We start from the raw sequence: 17,521 nt of genomic DNA, 5'->3' as shown, positions 1-17,521 counted from the left end.
CATAAGATGGCCAGTGCATACAGGTTAGCGCCTACCCTGATCCCAACCCTAACCCTAACCGCTAACCCTACCCCAACCCCCTAACCCTAACCCTAACCTTAACCCTAACCTCCTAACCCTAACCGCTAACCATAACCCCAACCCTAACTGCTAACCACAACCCCAACCCTAACTAACTGAAAAACCTAATCGAGTTAGGCTCGGTTAGACTTGTTAAATCAGCAGACGCCAAGCCGGGGTCTGCTGCACGAACAAAAGCTGTGCTTAACAAGCGTCGGCCCGTGCACCTCCTTGGTCCCCTATTCAACCATGCAATGAATTATTGTAATGGGGGGATCATTGTATTCTTACCAAAACCTAACCCAGCCAAAGCCTTCGGACCAAGCACACTATCTGAATCAAAGTAGCCTTAGTCATTGGTGGACCACGAGCTTTGACGACGATCATATCCATCGACCACACCTGTCCAGTCTCGTGCCCTTTTGACTAAGGGACAGAGAGACTATGGGATAGGTGAGCAGAAACAAGCCCAGACATGCATGGTGAATGTACTGCCCAGACAGGTAGTCCACTCTTTATTCAGCTTAACCTATCATTCCGACATGCAGGATAAAAACCTGCTGGAAACCGATCTTGACATGACACTGGCACGACAGAACCCAGCGTTAAGAGAAAACAATCAACCGACTTATCATTCTGACATGCAGGATAAAACATGCTGGAAACCAATCTCAACACGACACCGTCACGTGAGAACCCAGCGTTATGGAAGAAACAACCAACAGGAAAGAAGAAGGCCCAATTTTGAGTAAAATCATAGCCAAATATCTTCACCAAAGCCTCACTCAGGGTAACAACCTAGACCTAAACGACTGCTACATTCACTGCAGATAAAAGAAGAAAGCCCAAGGTCGGGTAGAATCATAGCCAAATATCGTCAGCAAAGCCTCACTCAGGGGTAACAACTTAGACCTAAAAACAACTCCTACATTCACGGCAGATAAAAGAAGAAAGGAAAGCCCAAGGTCGGGTAAAATTATAGCCAAATATCGTCAGCAAAGCCTCACTCAGGGGTAACAACTTAGACCTAAAAATGACTTCTATGTTCAACTGCACAACCAACGGCCACAAGGTCTTGCCCAATTCCCCCCACCAAAGCCTGGACCAGGGGTTATAGCTTAATCCTACCTAAATAAATAAATTAACCCTAACCGTATCATAATCGAACACTGCCATAATCGTAATCTAACCTAATTATAACCTAATTAATAATTACAACCAAATCATAACCTATCCCACACCATAAATAGAAAAAAATAAATAAATAAGTAAATAAACGAAAAATGAAATAAACAAATAAATAAATAACTTAAATAACTAAATAACTTAGTTTAAACCTAATCCTAACCCTAACCTATTTATAACCTAACTACAACACATTATAACTGATTCATAACCTATCTCAAACCACAAACTATCAGCATAAAAAATTAATTAGTTAAATAAATAAATAAATAAATGACCTAATTCCTCAAATAACTTCTCATGTAATGCTTTATCAGGGGATTTAATAAATACCTTAGTGTAAGCACGTCGTATTCCTCCCCAAGTTCTAGCTGATCATACCAGCCGTACCGCGGAAAAATATTAAAAAATTATCCAACTCGAAGCGAACACAACACCCTGGTTAGATTAAGACACGGTACGGAAATATAATCGCTACGAAAATTTTATTTTAGAATAGTTATTTTGCGCGATTTGGAGCGTTTTGCCACGCCTAAAAAACCGGAAGTCAGAGCGCACTTTAAACACAGAGATCGCTCCGAAGCCTATATAAACCTCAAGACGTCACTCACGTAATGTCTCTTCATTGGATCCAATACATATTACAGCGGGGACACGTGGGGTGGCTCTCAGAAGTTCACTTCCGCTGGCCGCGCCGACCGTACCACGAAAAAATATTAAAAATAATTACAAAAAAATCCGTTTCGAAGCAAAATCAACACCCTGGTTAGATTAAGACACAGTACAGAAATATAATCGGTGCGAAGATTTAATTCTAAAATAATTATTTTGCGCGCTTTGGAGCGTTTTTCGTGGCTAAAATACCGGAAGTCAGAGCGCACTTTAAACACAGAGATCGCACCGAAAGTGATTAAAACCTCAAAACTTTACCCACGTAATGCTTTATCAATGGATCCAATACATAATTCAGCGGGTGCACGTAGGATCGCTCCCACTGATCAGTCTTGCTGATCGCGCCGGTCGTACAGCGAAAAATATATATATTTTTTTAAATTATCTGATTCGTAGCAAAATCAACACCCTGGTTAGATTAAGACACAGTACAGAAACACAATCGCTGCGAAGATCTAATTTTAAGATTGTTATTTTGTGCGATCTGGAGCGTTTTTCCACCGCTAAAATACCGGAAGTCAGAGTGCACTTTAAACACAGAGATCGCGAAGAAGTCCACTTAAACCTCAGAACTCCACACATGTATTTTTATGAATGGATTAAAGGCTTATTTCAAGTTAAAGTTCAATCACACACACGTTCATAAACAATTAAATTAATAACCTAATTGTAATTTAATCCTAACCGGCTCATAACTTATCTTCAAACGCTTAAACCGTAAAAAATAAATAAAGTAGTAATAATATGATAATAGGTAAATAAATAACACGTGAAATAAATGCAATAAGGATTATAATATACTAATACATAGAATAAGTAAATAAAATACTTAATCATAACCTAGTTTCGGCCAAATAAAACACCGGGTGATGCTGATTTGCTGAGACAGAGATTTAGGCGAGACGGAGAGGATCATGGTCCTAACTTAACCGAACTTTAAACGCAAATATCTTGGCAACCGTTTGAGCTATTCGCACGCAGTTTTTTTTGTTTTTTTTTTTTTGCTGCTCGTACGTTGGATCCCAGTCTTTCCGTTGGCAACAAGTGTACTTTAGTCTACAAACATCGTCACTTTGGCATTAAAACTCCATTTTCTTTTCCCGCGTGTCATTCCCTCCAAGTCCTCCTCACCTGTCCTCTCTTTTCTCCACTCCCCAATAAAGGTGATCTGTGATTGGCTACGAGTGTAATTAAACAGGAAACGTATTGGCTTAGACTACTCCCTAAAACAAATTACAACTCACCCTAAAACAAAGGATTATGTGAAATGTAGTTTTCCATTGAATTTACCCAAATATGTAGCAAGCACGCCATTTTTTCAGCTGCATTTTTGGGAGGTACCTACATTATAACCAGATCTCTACACAACTGCTTTTATGTCCATTGTCAAAAAGCATGATACAAATAAAACTGAATTCCAATTTTATAAATATAGCACTGTGAAAAAATTTTCATTTAAAATAATTAAAAATTTATTTTATGATGCTTTACACAGTTTATAAAATATATTTTTTAATGTTTATAGGTGCTATATTAAAACACAAATTTCTTTAAGCAATTATTTTGTTTAGTTGTGGCATTTTCATAAATTTGTTAAGAAAGTTTTATTTCACCTGAAATTTCTTAGTTTGTCATTTGTAAGGGAAAGTTTAGAGGCGAATATTATTCATTTTTTCTTAATTTGTAAGTTCATATAGAGTATGTAATGTTTAAATCAGTACAGCTTGCTTAATGCAGATTAACATCCACTGACATGCAATATTATTTTAATGTTGTGAGCCTTCAACACTGGGTGGAGCTCTTTCTCATTTCTTTCAATACATTTCTTTTTCAACCCTTATATGGGTCTTTTGCTGTGTGAACCTCCCCTTGAATATGACTTGCTGAAGTCATGAGAGTTTACCTAAGTGCATATATGCTATTAAAATGTACTGAAGTAGACCTTTCAATTTTAAAATGTGGTTCTGTCAGGAACTTTAGGAAACTATTTCCTGAGATCTGTTTGTAGTGTCGAATGCCAGAATGGCAATGCTCTTACAGAAGTATACCTGGTTGCTAAATATGTACCTTATTGTATGCCTTTTTGTGATTTCAATAAACTAGAACAGTGGTTATCAAAATGGTGTCTGTTATGCAAAAAACGGGTCTGTGGTGTTTAAAAAAAAAAATTAATAGTGTTACAATTATTTATTATTACATTCTTATAGCTATTTGACTGGTCACTTCACATGTGTCTTATCCATCCTTCCAAGTTCAAATACAAATAGGTCTATAAATAATGTCAGCATTACATATACAGCTGTTAGAAACTTAAGGGATAATCAGCTCTATGGATCTTATAAATATCCTATATATTATAGTTGGATTTTGTAATATACATTATACATTATATATTATACATTAAATATTATATTATATATATTATAGTATAGATTTGTACTGTCACAGCACAACAGAGGCACCATTTCTAAAATAAAATCTTACAATAATGTATTTATAACATGCATACATTACAATTTTATTTAAATCATGATCAACATTTACTTTATTTGATATTTACTTAAAACATTAAATGTGTTTATCATATTTTATTGATGTACATAAATTTGGTAGGATATTCATATATACTTGTATACTATGTAGAGTTTTGAATCATTTTAATACAGATAAGCCCTTTGTTCATTAGCGAATACTCAGGTTCATCTTTTTTTTATTTAACAATATCATCCTTGACATTGTAAAGATTGTTCAAGAACCATATGAACATATGCAGCTCATTATAAGTGGTGCTCAGGCATAGTCTTCAAGTGATTTGTAATTTATCATGTATGCATTAGTTCAAGTGGGATGTGATTATGCTAAAATCTGTCTGTTGATTGCAGGTATTTATTTATTTTTGCACTTGTACAAAATAGATGCAAGTAGGATTAAACTATGGTATATGTCTCTCAGAGTCTATTTTCAAATGCCTTGATATTTGCTTCTATTAATACCATTCTTGTATTTATGCCTGTCATGTGCAAGCCAAATAACCATGTCCGAAATCCCAGTGAAATTCTGAAGGACTAGGCTAGAACAGAACTGTACTAGCCTGTACTGAAGTGTTTGCATTAAAAATGCAGTTTGTAATTGTAACTGTCTACTAACTTGTGTGTATACTGTATTTTCCAAAAGCTTAATTTTAACATTCTGTTTCCCTAAAGGGTAACTAATACCTCCTCCTTAAAATACACATACCATTAAATATGGGTAGCTGAGATGCTTCCTCATCTTTGCCTTGTTTCAGTGACAGTTGCCATCAAATACTCTGCAAAAGAAAATACGCCTACTTTTGTTGCTCCACTAAATATCAAGTTAAGAGTTTAAAGGTAAAATCTGAAGTGTGGATTTCACTGTTTTCTGGTGTCAACCAATTCAAGCTGTTAAACCTGTACAGAGGATTGGCAGCGCTTGGTGGAAGTTCAGATAATGTTCAGAGGACACCGAATGTTGTTTGGGTAATTTATAGACTCCAAAAACCCCAGCAGTTAGAAACATAAGATGAAGTTGAAAGCACACATACAGTGATGGAGTTTCAAGAGGCAGAATAAAACACCACAATTGCACAAATAAAAGAGATATTTCCCATGAAATGCAACTCTAACTATAACATTGTATTACTATAATTGCAGTACTGTATAAAAATAAAAGACACTTTAAGGTTGTATACCTCTAACAAGACAAAAAGTATAAATTTACCTATTTATTTATTTCCTACTTTATCTTGAAAGATACCTCAATAAAATGTATATGGCAAAAAGTAATATCGCTTCCATTTGTATTTCTTTTTTTAATGTAATTTTCTTTTGGCAAATGTGAGTGACACTGTTAAACAAAGAACAATGCCAAAATGAAATAATGTTCTTGAAATGCAGTGTGTGTATTAAAATAGAATAATGTGTATAAAACTTTTCCTGACCCTCAACAGCTGGGTCAAGCAAGTATAAACCATGCTGCACCTCAACAATGCCAGAAATAATAGCTGAAAACCTCAAGGCTTGATCTTTCAGTCATTCACTATACACTAATGTGTCAGAGCATGCAAACCAACTGGCAACACCTACTCCTAATTGAAGGAGTAATGACTATTCATAAGCCACACAATCTTTACATTTGCTCCATGATGTCTCAGCTACCACTCATTTCTGGGGGGGGGGGGGGGATTTAGGCATGGAAGCTTGGAAGTTATGGCAGGGTTTATCATTCAAATGGAAAATGATGTACAGAGAGACTGCATGAGAACACAAGCAAGATTATAAAATATTTATCATTAAAAGCTTTATCAACAAATAGCTTTTACCTTCTAAACACACAGTATGAAAGCAAAATACTATGAAATAAGGTGTGTGTGTGTGTGTGTGTCCTCAAAAATGTGGCTGTTAAAGAGATTATTACATCTTTGATACTTTGCTCTGGAGTCGTAGGGACAGTAAATTATATCTATGTGGTAGATGATTGTGGCTGGGGTGACGTAGGGTTAAATTTTAAAGTAGCATACTGAACTACTTTTATAACTATTGCTCATTTCATAAATATGGGGGACAAATATGGAAAATATGGGGGGGGGGCACATAATCATGTGTTTCTCTTTATATTGGTAATTTATTTCGTTTCCAGTCATGTGGTCTGCTTTCGACTTTTGTCTTAAGGATAAAATTTTGAGTTTCTCATACTCAGTATAGAAGTCCCCCCTGTTTTCAGAAAAACAAATATGGAGAATACTAACTTCAGTATGTATTAAAGCATTTTTCTTTTTTCAGCTCAACTTGGAGAAATAATTCTTGTTTTGGATGGGTGAATTCAAGACCGACTTAGACCAACTAAACATAGTATAAGCATTTATGAGCCAACCACATCAAAAGGTTGCAAGGGAAAAAGCAGTACAATTACAAGCTACCTTAAGTAGTTTGCTTGAACCAGTCTGGCCGTTTCATCTACATCATTAAATCTGCATGCAAAAGTATTCTCCTTAAAATAAACCAGAGTTCCCATAGAACACATTTATCAAAAGGTTTTATTAGAGCAAATGCTTTTCCGAAATACTAGAGCTGTAATGTTACAGTGGACTACATATTTACTGTATACATTAATTTGCGCTAACAACATTTGCATTTGCATGTAGAATTATCCATTAAGAATTTATCATAGTATGCATTCTAAAAAAAAATGAATGCCTCGTTAAAATGAAGTGATGTCATTATATTTATTGGTAATTTCCTTTTCCGTGTTATCATCACAGCACCAAAGTACCCTATTTCCTCTCTCACTCTCACTCTTTCTATGTGACTCTATGTTCAGAGTAATTACCTGCACAGGCACGGCGCTGAACAAAGCAATTAAGGAGGGGCTATAAATAGGAGATCTAGACTTGATGTCTCTCTCTTACCCCTCCTGACCCCCCTTCTCCCTGCCTATTTACCCCAGTAGTAAAAATTAAAAGTAGTGTGTGTGTGTGAATGGGTGAATGAGACACAGTGTAAAGCGCTATATAAGTGCGCCATTTACCATTTACCACCTGACTTAAGCCAGTGTATTGATCTCGATTCTGTTTAGCATGTTTTGGATTTTTCTAACTGTTCTTATTAAAGCACAATTACCTGCACTTGTATTGAGCTCAGCCTCTTTATGTGACATTCTACAGTCTTACAGCTTTCACTGTATATATACTGTAATAATTGTAGGCCTACGCTGCACAGCATGAATATCATATTTAATAGTTATAGTGCAGGAAACTATGCAGAGTGGAAAAATGTATTTTGTTCATTCATTTAGGAAACCTGCAAGGAAATTACAAAAATATTCTTGATATGAATTATTAACCAAATTTGACAGATTCTTTCACATAAATATTCAGATAATTCGATCTCACAATCTTTTTACCCCACAAAGCAGGGCTGAAAATGATAGCATAATGTATAAGCATGCAACAAATCTTATATAATGCTAAAGAAATAAAGTATATATCAGTAAAGAAAAATTAAAGCAAATTAATTTAAAGACAAAAATAAATACAAACATTTTCAATCTGAAATGAAATGAATTTTAATTAAATGCAAACACACACAAACACAACCTAAAAGGAAGTTTTAAACTCATACACATTTCTTTAAATAATTCTTCAAATTACTATACTGGAACATGGGATTTTAGGTCCTGCAAATTTACCAAGAATACTCAATATTCCCTTTGTAGAGAGACACTAAGGTTAAAAAGCGCTATATAAATGCAGACCATTTACCATTTATTATCTAACAAAATGACCCACAGACATCTGTCCTTCCACCATCCTAGACACATTAATAAAGGTTAACACAAATCAAATCAATAATTTATCATCAGCATATTGTTTACAATAAAATCATATCATATAATATTTTAAAAGCCGTAAGCCCAGACTTTTATGAATGCTTATGTGACCACTAAATGTCACCACCATTAGATCATTTGCACAAACCAATACACGAACCAAGGTCAACCTCAAGGCTCCTGGTGATAACAGTGGGGCCTCACATAAGGGCTGAAACGTCAAGGCTCAGATTAGCATTATCCATCTAATGAGGGGGGGGGGGGGGGAACAGATAAGTTCTAATAAAAAAAACCTTCAATCATTAATATTACATGAGAACTCATAAAGTAGGCAATACTTTAAAAATAATGATGAATGTATTAATGTATTAATAAATATTTAACATTTTAATTGGAAATACTTTAATTTGATTACATTTTAATGATATTCTTATCATGCTTTCTCACCACGAAAAGGATGTATATCTCAAAATAAACAGTATTTCTTCCAAAAAGTAGCACACAATCAATTAATAGTATTCAGACAATTAACTGTTTCACTATATGACAATGACTTACTTGAATAATGGCAAATGTGTTCATGAAGACATTTCCTGAAATTTCAATTATGGACACTTCCCTCATTGGTATACGTTCTTTGAACGTACAAAATTGGCGTCCATTTACAATTACCTAAACAGGTAAAAGAAAAGATTTAATATAACATTCTTGACTTTATTTAATTAAATTGTTTAAACTCATATTGCTTCTTTAAACTTCTCACATCATAGTGTCCTGGACTAGTTAGCATGAAAATATCAAAGGCTTCCCCTTCAGCAAATATGGCATCCTTTTCAATTTGTTCTTTCTCCCATCCAGTACTACCGAAGGTATTACAGACCACAACTGATAGGTAAGTCTTGAAGTGGAAGATGTTTTTATCATGTTCACGTGGCCCAGCCTTTTGATTTATTTCAAAGCTGCAAAGGATATGCACATTTCAGTATATGAAAGAAAACTGATATTTCTTTTAATAGCTGTACATGAGTGTATCAGAAACCTTTGAACTAATGTGCTTTATATTTTATATTGTGTTTGATATTCTTTGTTTGTTTGTTTGCTTTTGCTTCTGTGTTACAGTTAAGGATTTTTGTGTGCAATATTTTAAGAGCATACCCTCTGGAGCCTAAAGGAACTACCCCTTGGAAGAATAGAGCCAATCCAGGTTTCAATCCTCCATGGATTGGGTACAAATAGGGCTGGTTCTGTTAGAATCATACAAATTGTGAAAGCCATGAAATATTTCTAATTACTTTTCTTTCTTTGCATTTAATGATTTACATTTAGTAATTCTTCAAATGATAATGAGAATTTTGCATTTCTAAATTAGTTTTGAAGTGCTTGTTACTCACAGGTTTACAGAGTGGATATTTCACATGTGATTGGATGTTAGAAAGCTCCCAGTGTGAGATGCCCGAACATTGTTCTTTACCAAAGGTAGATTCACTCCAGTTCTGGGGAGAAGAAATAGAATGCTTATTAATGAAAATTATCCATACAGATAATACATCCATCCATCCATCCATCTTCAACCACTTACTCCTTTTCAGGGTCGCGGGGGAACCTGGAGCCTATCCCAGGAGGCATCGGGCACAAGGCGGGGTACACCCTGGACAGGGTGCCAGTCCATCGCAGGGCACAATCACACTCACCCTCACACACCCATTCATACACTACGGACACTTTAGACACGCCAATCAGCCTACCATGCATGTCTTTGGACTGGGGGAGGAAACCGGAGCACCCGGAGGAAACCCCCGCATCACGGGGAGAACATGCAAACTCCGCACACACATGGCCCCGGCGGGAATCGAACGCCGGACCCTGGAGGTGTGATGCGAACGTGCTAACCAATAAGCCCCCATGCACCCCCAGATAATACAGATTAATGTATTAATACAGATGTTTAAAAGTTTGATCAGACAAAAATCCTGTGCAGGTAATCTATGCACTATTTGAAATATCGAATTCAATTAAATTCAAATGTATTTGTATAGTGGTTTTAAATAAATACAAACATTTGGGATAAAATTTTTAAATGTATGAATTTATCTCTAATGAGCTGCCAGAGGTGATGGTGGAAGGAAAAACTCCCTGAGATGATACCAGGAAAAAACCTTGAGAGGAACCAGACTCAAAAGGGAACCCCTCCTCATCTGGGTGACACCGGATAGTGCGATTATAAATAAATACATCCCTTCAATAAATGTACTAATAGTACCTGATCAAATAGTGCAGTTGAGTAACCCGGAAATTCATTACAGTTTCTACATGAAGGCTGTTTTTTTGGACAAAACAGAAATCTGACTTACCGAAACAAAACCAACGCTGTTTATAATGACATGTCCTTCAATGTGAAGTACCTTCACATTATTCACTGGTATATAGTGCTTGTATAAGCAGTACCTCCGGCCATTCAAATACACCTGAAAAGAAAAGATTTGTTAAAATTGCTTACATTATCTATTTGAATTTCTCCACTTATTTTTTTAAATCTCCATACCTCATAGCCTGCTTTTGTGATGACAATGAAGAAAACAAAGTGTGAACCCTTGGATAAACAGCACTCATTATAATCGTCGCTTGTACCCCAATATCCACTCTGTCTGTAGTTACATTTTACATAAAAACTGGGCTTAAGCATTAATTGAAAAGCAATGTCATCACGACTACTGGTCCCAGTTCTATGATCAAAGGAAAAGCTGTGAACAAAAGTAAAGTTGATATTATCCATCAAGCACATGCTCAATGAGATCGCACAATGAAATACAGTACTGCAGGACATGTGTTGAGGGGTGTGTGTGTGTGTGTGTGTGTGTGTGTGTGCATGTGTGTGTGTGTGTGTGTGTGCACTATGTATACATACCTTCCATCCCTTTCACTAACAACCCCTTGGATGCACAAAGCTATTCCTGGTTTTATCCCACCAGGGACTGTAACCACACAGGGAAGTTTCTATGATGAGTAAGCAAAGAACCATAAGAAGACATAGACCCCATATGAATGGAAACAACAAAAATGTGGAGTTTCGTTCTGGATTTAGACTCCATCATAGCACAGAAATTGTCAATTAGACAGTCATACATTGCTGGCTGGGAAGCACTGAAAAGAATTTAATGTGACCTGCCATCTATTTACATCCTGGATATCAATTACTTCATTAAAAGGGATATTAAATTATCTGTAAGTCCTCTTACACAGCATGTGATAACTCAACCCCATCCTTCTGACAATCACATAGTCATCAAAAAAAAAAAGCCACTTCCAAAACAGTTCCTTAAACTCCTGACTGTTCTATAGTCAATTCTGTCAGTAAGTTTACAGCAGGAAAGGTTTGCACATTTTATGTTCAACCACATTACCTACAGTCTTCAATTTGGAAAGAGATTGTATAGAATCATGACTTAATTAACTAAATATATCATAAATGAAATATCCAAATTTAATTAATATATAGTTTTAAAAATGTTAAATATATGTTAGTCTAATTAGTATCCATTATGTTTTATTATAATGCTAATTTAAATTCTTCAAAACCACAATAAAGGGACATTGTTGGGATACAATGCAGGGGCATCATAACATTTAATGCACTCTTGAGCCTCACTATGAATGTTGTTACTCACAGGGTTGTTCAATAATTTTTTAACCTCTGACTGGATGGTTGAGGGACTCCACTGTGAAGTGCACAAGTCACGCAACATTTGAGTCCTTATTTGATTAATAATGGACCAAAAGCTCCAGTTCTGTGGAGAAAAAATGGTCAATTTAATATGCAAATATGCACATTTTCAGCTTTATTATTTTATCTGTATTTTTCTCAGAATCCATAATATGTATAATAAAACATATTACTTATATACTGTTCAAATATTTAGCCTACTTGCACTTTGCAGAATATATTTTAAATATAGAATTAAAACTTCACATTATTTAATTAACATTATTTTAATACTTTCAGTAGGATGTTATTTGAATCCAAACGAGGTTTCCTTACATTTTGCTAAACTTTCCATTTTACTAGAAAATTAATGGTCAAAAATCATACATGCATGAAAAGAAAATAGTACAAATGTAAAAAGATAACTGACCCAATTCTGGCCCAAAGAAAATTTTAATTTTCCCTGGCGAAAGAAGAGGACAGAGTCGCTGGCTTCACTCACTCCAACTTCACTAATAGCTCTGTACCGAACCCAATATTGGTTTGCAGGCTTAACTCCAGTCAGTGTGAAGTTCTCCTGAGCATCTGGAGTCTCTGTGACTTCCCATTTTTCCACATCAGCTTCTGAATCAGTGGCCTCTGTTATCCTGTATTCCACTCTGAACCGCAATGTCGATCCAGTTGGGGACTTCTGTAGCTTCAGGATCATATTTCGGTCCTGAATGTTCACTGTGGGTGCAGGTGGTTTGGACACAGGTTGAAACGCGTTGTTCACCATTTTCCCTTTTCTATAAAGACGGGTGGAGATTCCAGGATTGGAGTGGTCTGAGACTGACACAATGACAAACCTGATTTGTGTGTCATCTTTATTAGCTTGGAAAAAACTTCTGAAGAGACAAATGCTGTCTTTCATCTTCTCACTTAATTCAGGATTATGGAACCACAATTGTTCAGCTGACTCTGGAACTGTTTCCAGGTTTTCAAATTTATCCACTTTCAAAAGTTTTGTTAGAATTGACAAATCTGGGTCTTCATATTTCAGAGAGGTGAAGCAGAAGCACACTACAGTGTCAACACTGGGGTCTATGAGAATGTTGCTCAACAGAGCTGAGTATTTTACAATGGGGACACCACTCAGTTGCTGAGTATAGAGATTCAGCAGATGTAATTCACTCTGATTGTTCTCAAACCACTGATTCAGTTTCTCTGCTCTAAAGGGAGACTTCTGATGGATGGCTATGATGTCTGATAGTGCCTGATCCTGCTCTGTTCCACCCCGAATAGCAGGAATGAGCCTATACAGCGCTTTTAGAAAAATCACCTTGTAGACTTCTAGCAATGCCTGCAATGTCTTCACCCTTCGTCTCACATCCTGGAAATCATTTATTGTTGTGTTTGTAATCAGGTCATTGCATTGAGTCTCTGCATTTCGCAGTTCCTCCAATAAGATTTCTGTTTTAGTGATCAGTGTCTTCTGAATTTCCCTCTCCAGTGTAGCTGCTTTTTTACTCAAACGTGCAAGGGGATAAAGCCAAGCCTTCATTGGTACTGCATCATTCTCCCGCTTCCTCAGCAGAGATGGAAGCTCCTTGTACAGCTGGAGGGCCTCTATGTATGTGGTGGGGTTCTGCTCAAGTTCATAGTCACCATAAAATGTACAACTAATATTATCAGCTAATTTTTTTTCACTGTCACTCATTTTTAGACCTCCAGCTCCCTCGATATCAATAAAAGGAATATTTTTGACCATTACATTTAAGGTTCCCTCAATTTCCTCTTTGTCTTCATTCTCATTGGCTGTTAGATCGAACACCATGAAAGCCTGAGCTCCATACAGTACAGCAGTAACAACATGAGTGGCAGTTCTATCTTCAAACACTTTTGGATAGGTGATATTGCGGTCCATAGTAAATTGGTCATGTCTTGTTGTCTGGCTGTACTGCAGAGAAACCCGGCTCTGACGTGTTGAGGATTTGTTATCACTTAAGAACCGGGCTGAGCCGCCAACATCCACTAAACCACCCAGGATGCTAGCTGTAAGGGAGGCGCTCACATCTAGGAGTTTGGCTTTCTCACTGAGAGAATCAGAAGCAGTGAACTTCAGATCTGTCTTGGGTTGTCGATGAGAAACCACACCCTTCTTTATTGTTTCATTATCCCATAGAGAAATACCTGAAATTAGGGAAAGACTGCAACTGATACTTCTGTCACACAACATGTCTTTAAAATAAATTGTCATATTTTACAAGTTTCCTTCCAGAACAGTGTGAATTTAAAGCCTACCAGACATTATGTAAATAGTTCTGCATTTAGTAATAATAAGCAATATTATGTAATATGTTTACCTGGAATGACAGAATCACTGCGGCAGTCATACAACATGCCAGGATGCAAAGCCCTTCCTACGGCTGCTATTTCAATGATTTTGCCCTCCATAGCTGTCAAAAATTACAAGGAGAAAGAACAGTCAGATAATTACCACTACTAAATGTTTCATACTGTCAGGGTTAAGCCAGAATCGGCACTTGTCTACATTTCCTGTCAGCCACTAAACTCCACTGCATCACATCACATAACTTCCTGCATCTGTGTCAAATTTATGTTAATGAACAATAATATTTAATTCACATCTTGCAATGCACCTCTTGTCTAGCTTTTGTCTTCTACTGCTGTAAAGTGGTTTTGTTATGTTCTTTAGTCCATGTATGTTTTAGTTCTAGTTCATGTTTTTCTGTGTCAAAGTTTACATTATCTGTGTTGTTTGTTTTTTCATTAAACACTAAACTACACTTGCATCTGCCTTTGCCTCCATTATATGACACATACCATAAGAACAATTACATAGTGATATTATTAGTATTAGTAATAATAGAAATAGCTAGAGTCATCTCACCTGGTGTGTTCTCACAAATAAATTAGCTCAGTAAAGTTGAAAAGTATAAAGGTTTTGTGGTTTAGCCTCACAGTCCTAACAAACTTCCTCTGAATTTTATCCGTAGTTTGTCAGACATTTATAGCTAGTTCAGTTTAAAAAAAACATCACTTCAGGAATTCACTACCAATTAAAGCAAATAACCATTTTACCTGGAAGACAATGAAGCTGATCCACCCTTTTTAAAACAAATTCACACACTAATGTAATAAGACAAAGACATGCCAGAATAGATTATCTGTGCATAGATAACTATTTGATGTGGGTTATAACTGTACAGATGCTGTCTTGGGAAAGCACTTGATTAGTGTCAATTATTAACAAAATATAATTTTAAGTAAATCAGCAGTCGCGCCATAGAGCTCCGAGGAACTTGACATTTGAATGATGTGTTTTGCTCTTTTTTGTAATAATTTAGTAATTTTAAAATACCCGCATTTAGTAGTGCAACCACTGTTGGTTATCATCATACAGTTATTTATGTAACGTCAACCTCTTTCTGAACACTACGTAGCACCTTTATATTTAATTATATGTCCTTGCAAAGTTCTTTTGTACATATAAACAGTTTGTTAATGTATTCTAAGTATTCTTCAGTTTAGGTTGTATTTTTTTTTTTTTACTTATTATTATCTTTCACAAACTTCATGCTTTCAGCATATTCAAATATAATCCTTGAGCACTGTCACTATAGCTAATTACTACAGTATTATAACAACAAAGTAATAAATATAGATTGTAAATATAGACTTTGATTTTATGTCCCATGTTTAAGCATCAGTAAAAGTTCTCAGGAGAAAAATTTTATCAAAATAATTTGCATACAAAATACATAAGCTGTCATCAATTTAACATTTGAAGTAAATGGGCAGTCTCGCCTCAAGAGACATTCAAATTTAATACTGTTTTTAATGGAAAATCTTTTGTAAGAAACTACCAGTATTTATAATTAACATCATAATATTATGCCATTCTTAAACTAGAAGTCTTTTAAATAGACCCACAAATATGGGTGATCAAGGAATTCTCAGCGCAAGAACTATCTAACTTTTAAATGATGTGTATAACAACAAATACCATCCAATCCATGTATAATGCCTAAAATGTGAAATATCTTGTACAACTGCTCTGCTCTGAAATACACGAGCATAGTGTATTTCACAATTAGTGCTGGCTTACAGGTCAGTTAAATATGCCTCAGATTGTAGATTACTTTCTGTTTTGGTGCTGTTCGAATGCATCATTTTACAACACTGACTGTGATATTTTAATACACATGCATGAGATCACATTTGGTTTAGATCAGAGGTTCTTTTGTAACTAACGCCCCCCCCAAGACTCCCCTATCATTTGGCATGCACCCCCCGCCCATATTGTAGGAGACCAGGTATAATGATTATCTATTCTATATAAAAATCTATATATAATTTAATCTATAATCTGTTTTTGATATTCATATAGATAGATAGATAGATAGATAGATAGATAGATAGATTTTTTTTGCTTTTGTCTTTTTGTACTTTTCTTTAAGTACTATTAATAACTTTTATGATTTTAAAAAAATAACTTTTATGACTTTTATAAAACTATATAATGGACAGGTATGGAACATGAATGATCAAAACTGTTTCTGAACACTATAACTACTTTGAACAAGAGAACTAGGCTGTAATAACGTGGACTATTTTACATGTAAAACATGTTGTACTACATTTGTCTTACATTATAAAAACATTTGCATGTGAATGATGTAAATTGGGATGAAGGGCGCGTCTCGTTTTCCATTACACTGTTAAATCTCCAGCTCTCAGCCCCTCACTGAACAGAGCAGACAGAGAGAGGTGTGAGTGCAGCGGGAAATCAAGACCTCATGCTTGCAGGACAGTACTGCTGATATTTATGAAGTTGCTAGATTTGTCATTAGTAATTTTTTTTTTGCAAAGAAGTCTCTAAAGGGGTATGAAAAGTGGCTAAGTTGGGAACACTGGTCTACACTGACGGGTAGATAAAATGCAGTTAAACTCCGCCTCTCCCCAGCAAAAGAAAATACAGAGGGAGAGGGAATGCTGTTTTTTTTTTCATTTATGCACATTCTATTTGAAAAGCAATAAAATACACAGAGAACCCAAATGATGTTCGGTCTGTGTTTTGTTTTGTTTTTCTTGAAAACAATTTGCGCCCCCTTCTGATCTCAACCTCGGGTTGAGAACCACTGGATTAGATAGACAAGTTCAAGCCTGTCATGATTTCAATGCGGAGACAGATGCAAGTGCAGATTAGATTTTAATTAATACCAAAACAAAAAACATAAAACAAGAACATTGAATAGGCAGCATAACACTAAGGCAAAGAATAACCATGAAACAAACACCATAACACAGCAACATAGACAACTGCAAAGAAAGACAAACAGGAGTACAGTGCAAACTGTGGCTGTATACACATAGGTGCTCATTAACATGATGTGATTCAGGTGCAGGTGGTCATGTGACTGTGATGCAGGGAGGTGCAGTGACTGCTGGGAACTGTAGTTCAGAGTTCCTTCTCTGATATACATTTCAGAGCCTGGTTTACTGTAGATCTTTTTTACTGACTGTTAATGATTTGGTAGCGGTACTGAAGGCTCC

At 35.8% G+C, this 17,521-nt stretch overlaps 1 protein-coding gene across 1 annotated transcript; it reads right to left on the bottom strand.

Annotated features, from left to right (window-relative positions):
• Positions 1–12,311: 12,311 nt before the first annotated feature.
• LOC128620840 (cytolytic toxin-alpha-like) lies at positions 12,312–15,061 on the bottom strand. The gene has a single exon (XM_053646177.1). It carries the CDS (start codon positions 14,199–14,201, stop codon positions 12,330–12,332), a length of 1,872 nt encoding a protein of 623 aa, XP_053502152.1. The 5' UTR covers positions 14,202–15,061; the 3' UTR covers positions 12,312–12,329.
• Positions 15,062–17,521: the final 2,460 nt, after the last annotated feature.

This window comes from Ictalurus furcatus, chromosome 16 (genome assembly GCF_023375685.1).
Source record: "Ictalurus furcatus strain D&B chromosome 16, Billie_1.0, whole genome shotgun sequence".
NCBI lineage: Eukaryota > Metazoa > Chordata > Actinopteri > Siluriformes > Ictaluridae > Ictalurus > Ictalurus furcatus.
The sequence above is the reverse complement of the archived record's forward strand: the minus strand, read 5'-3'. Positions and strand labels throughout refer to the sequence as shown.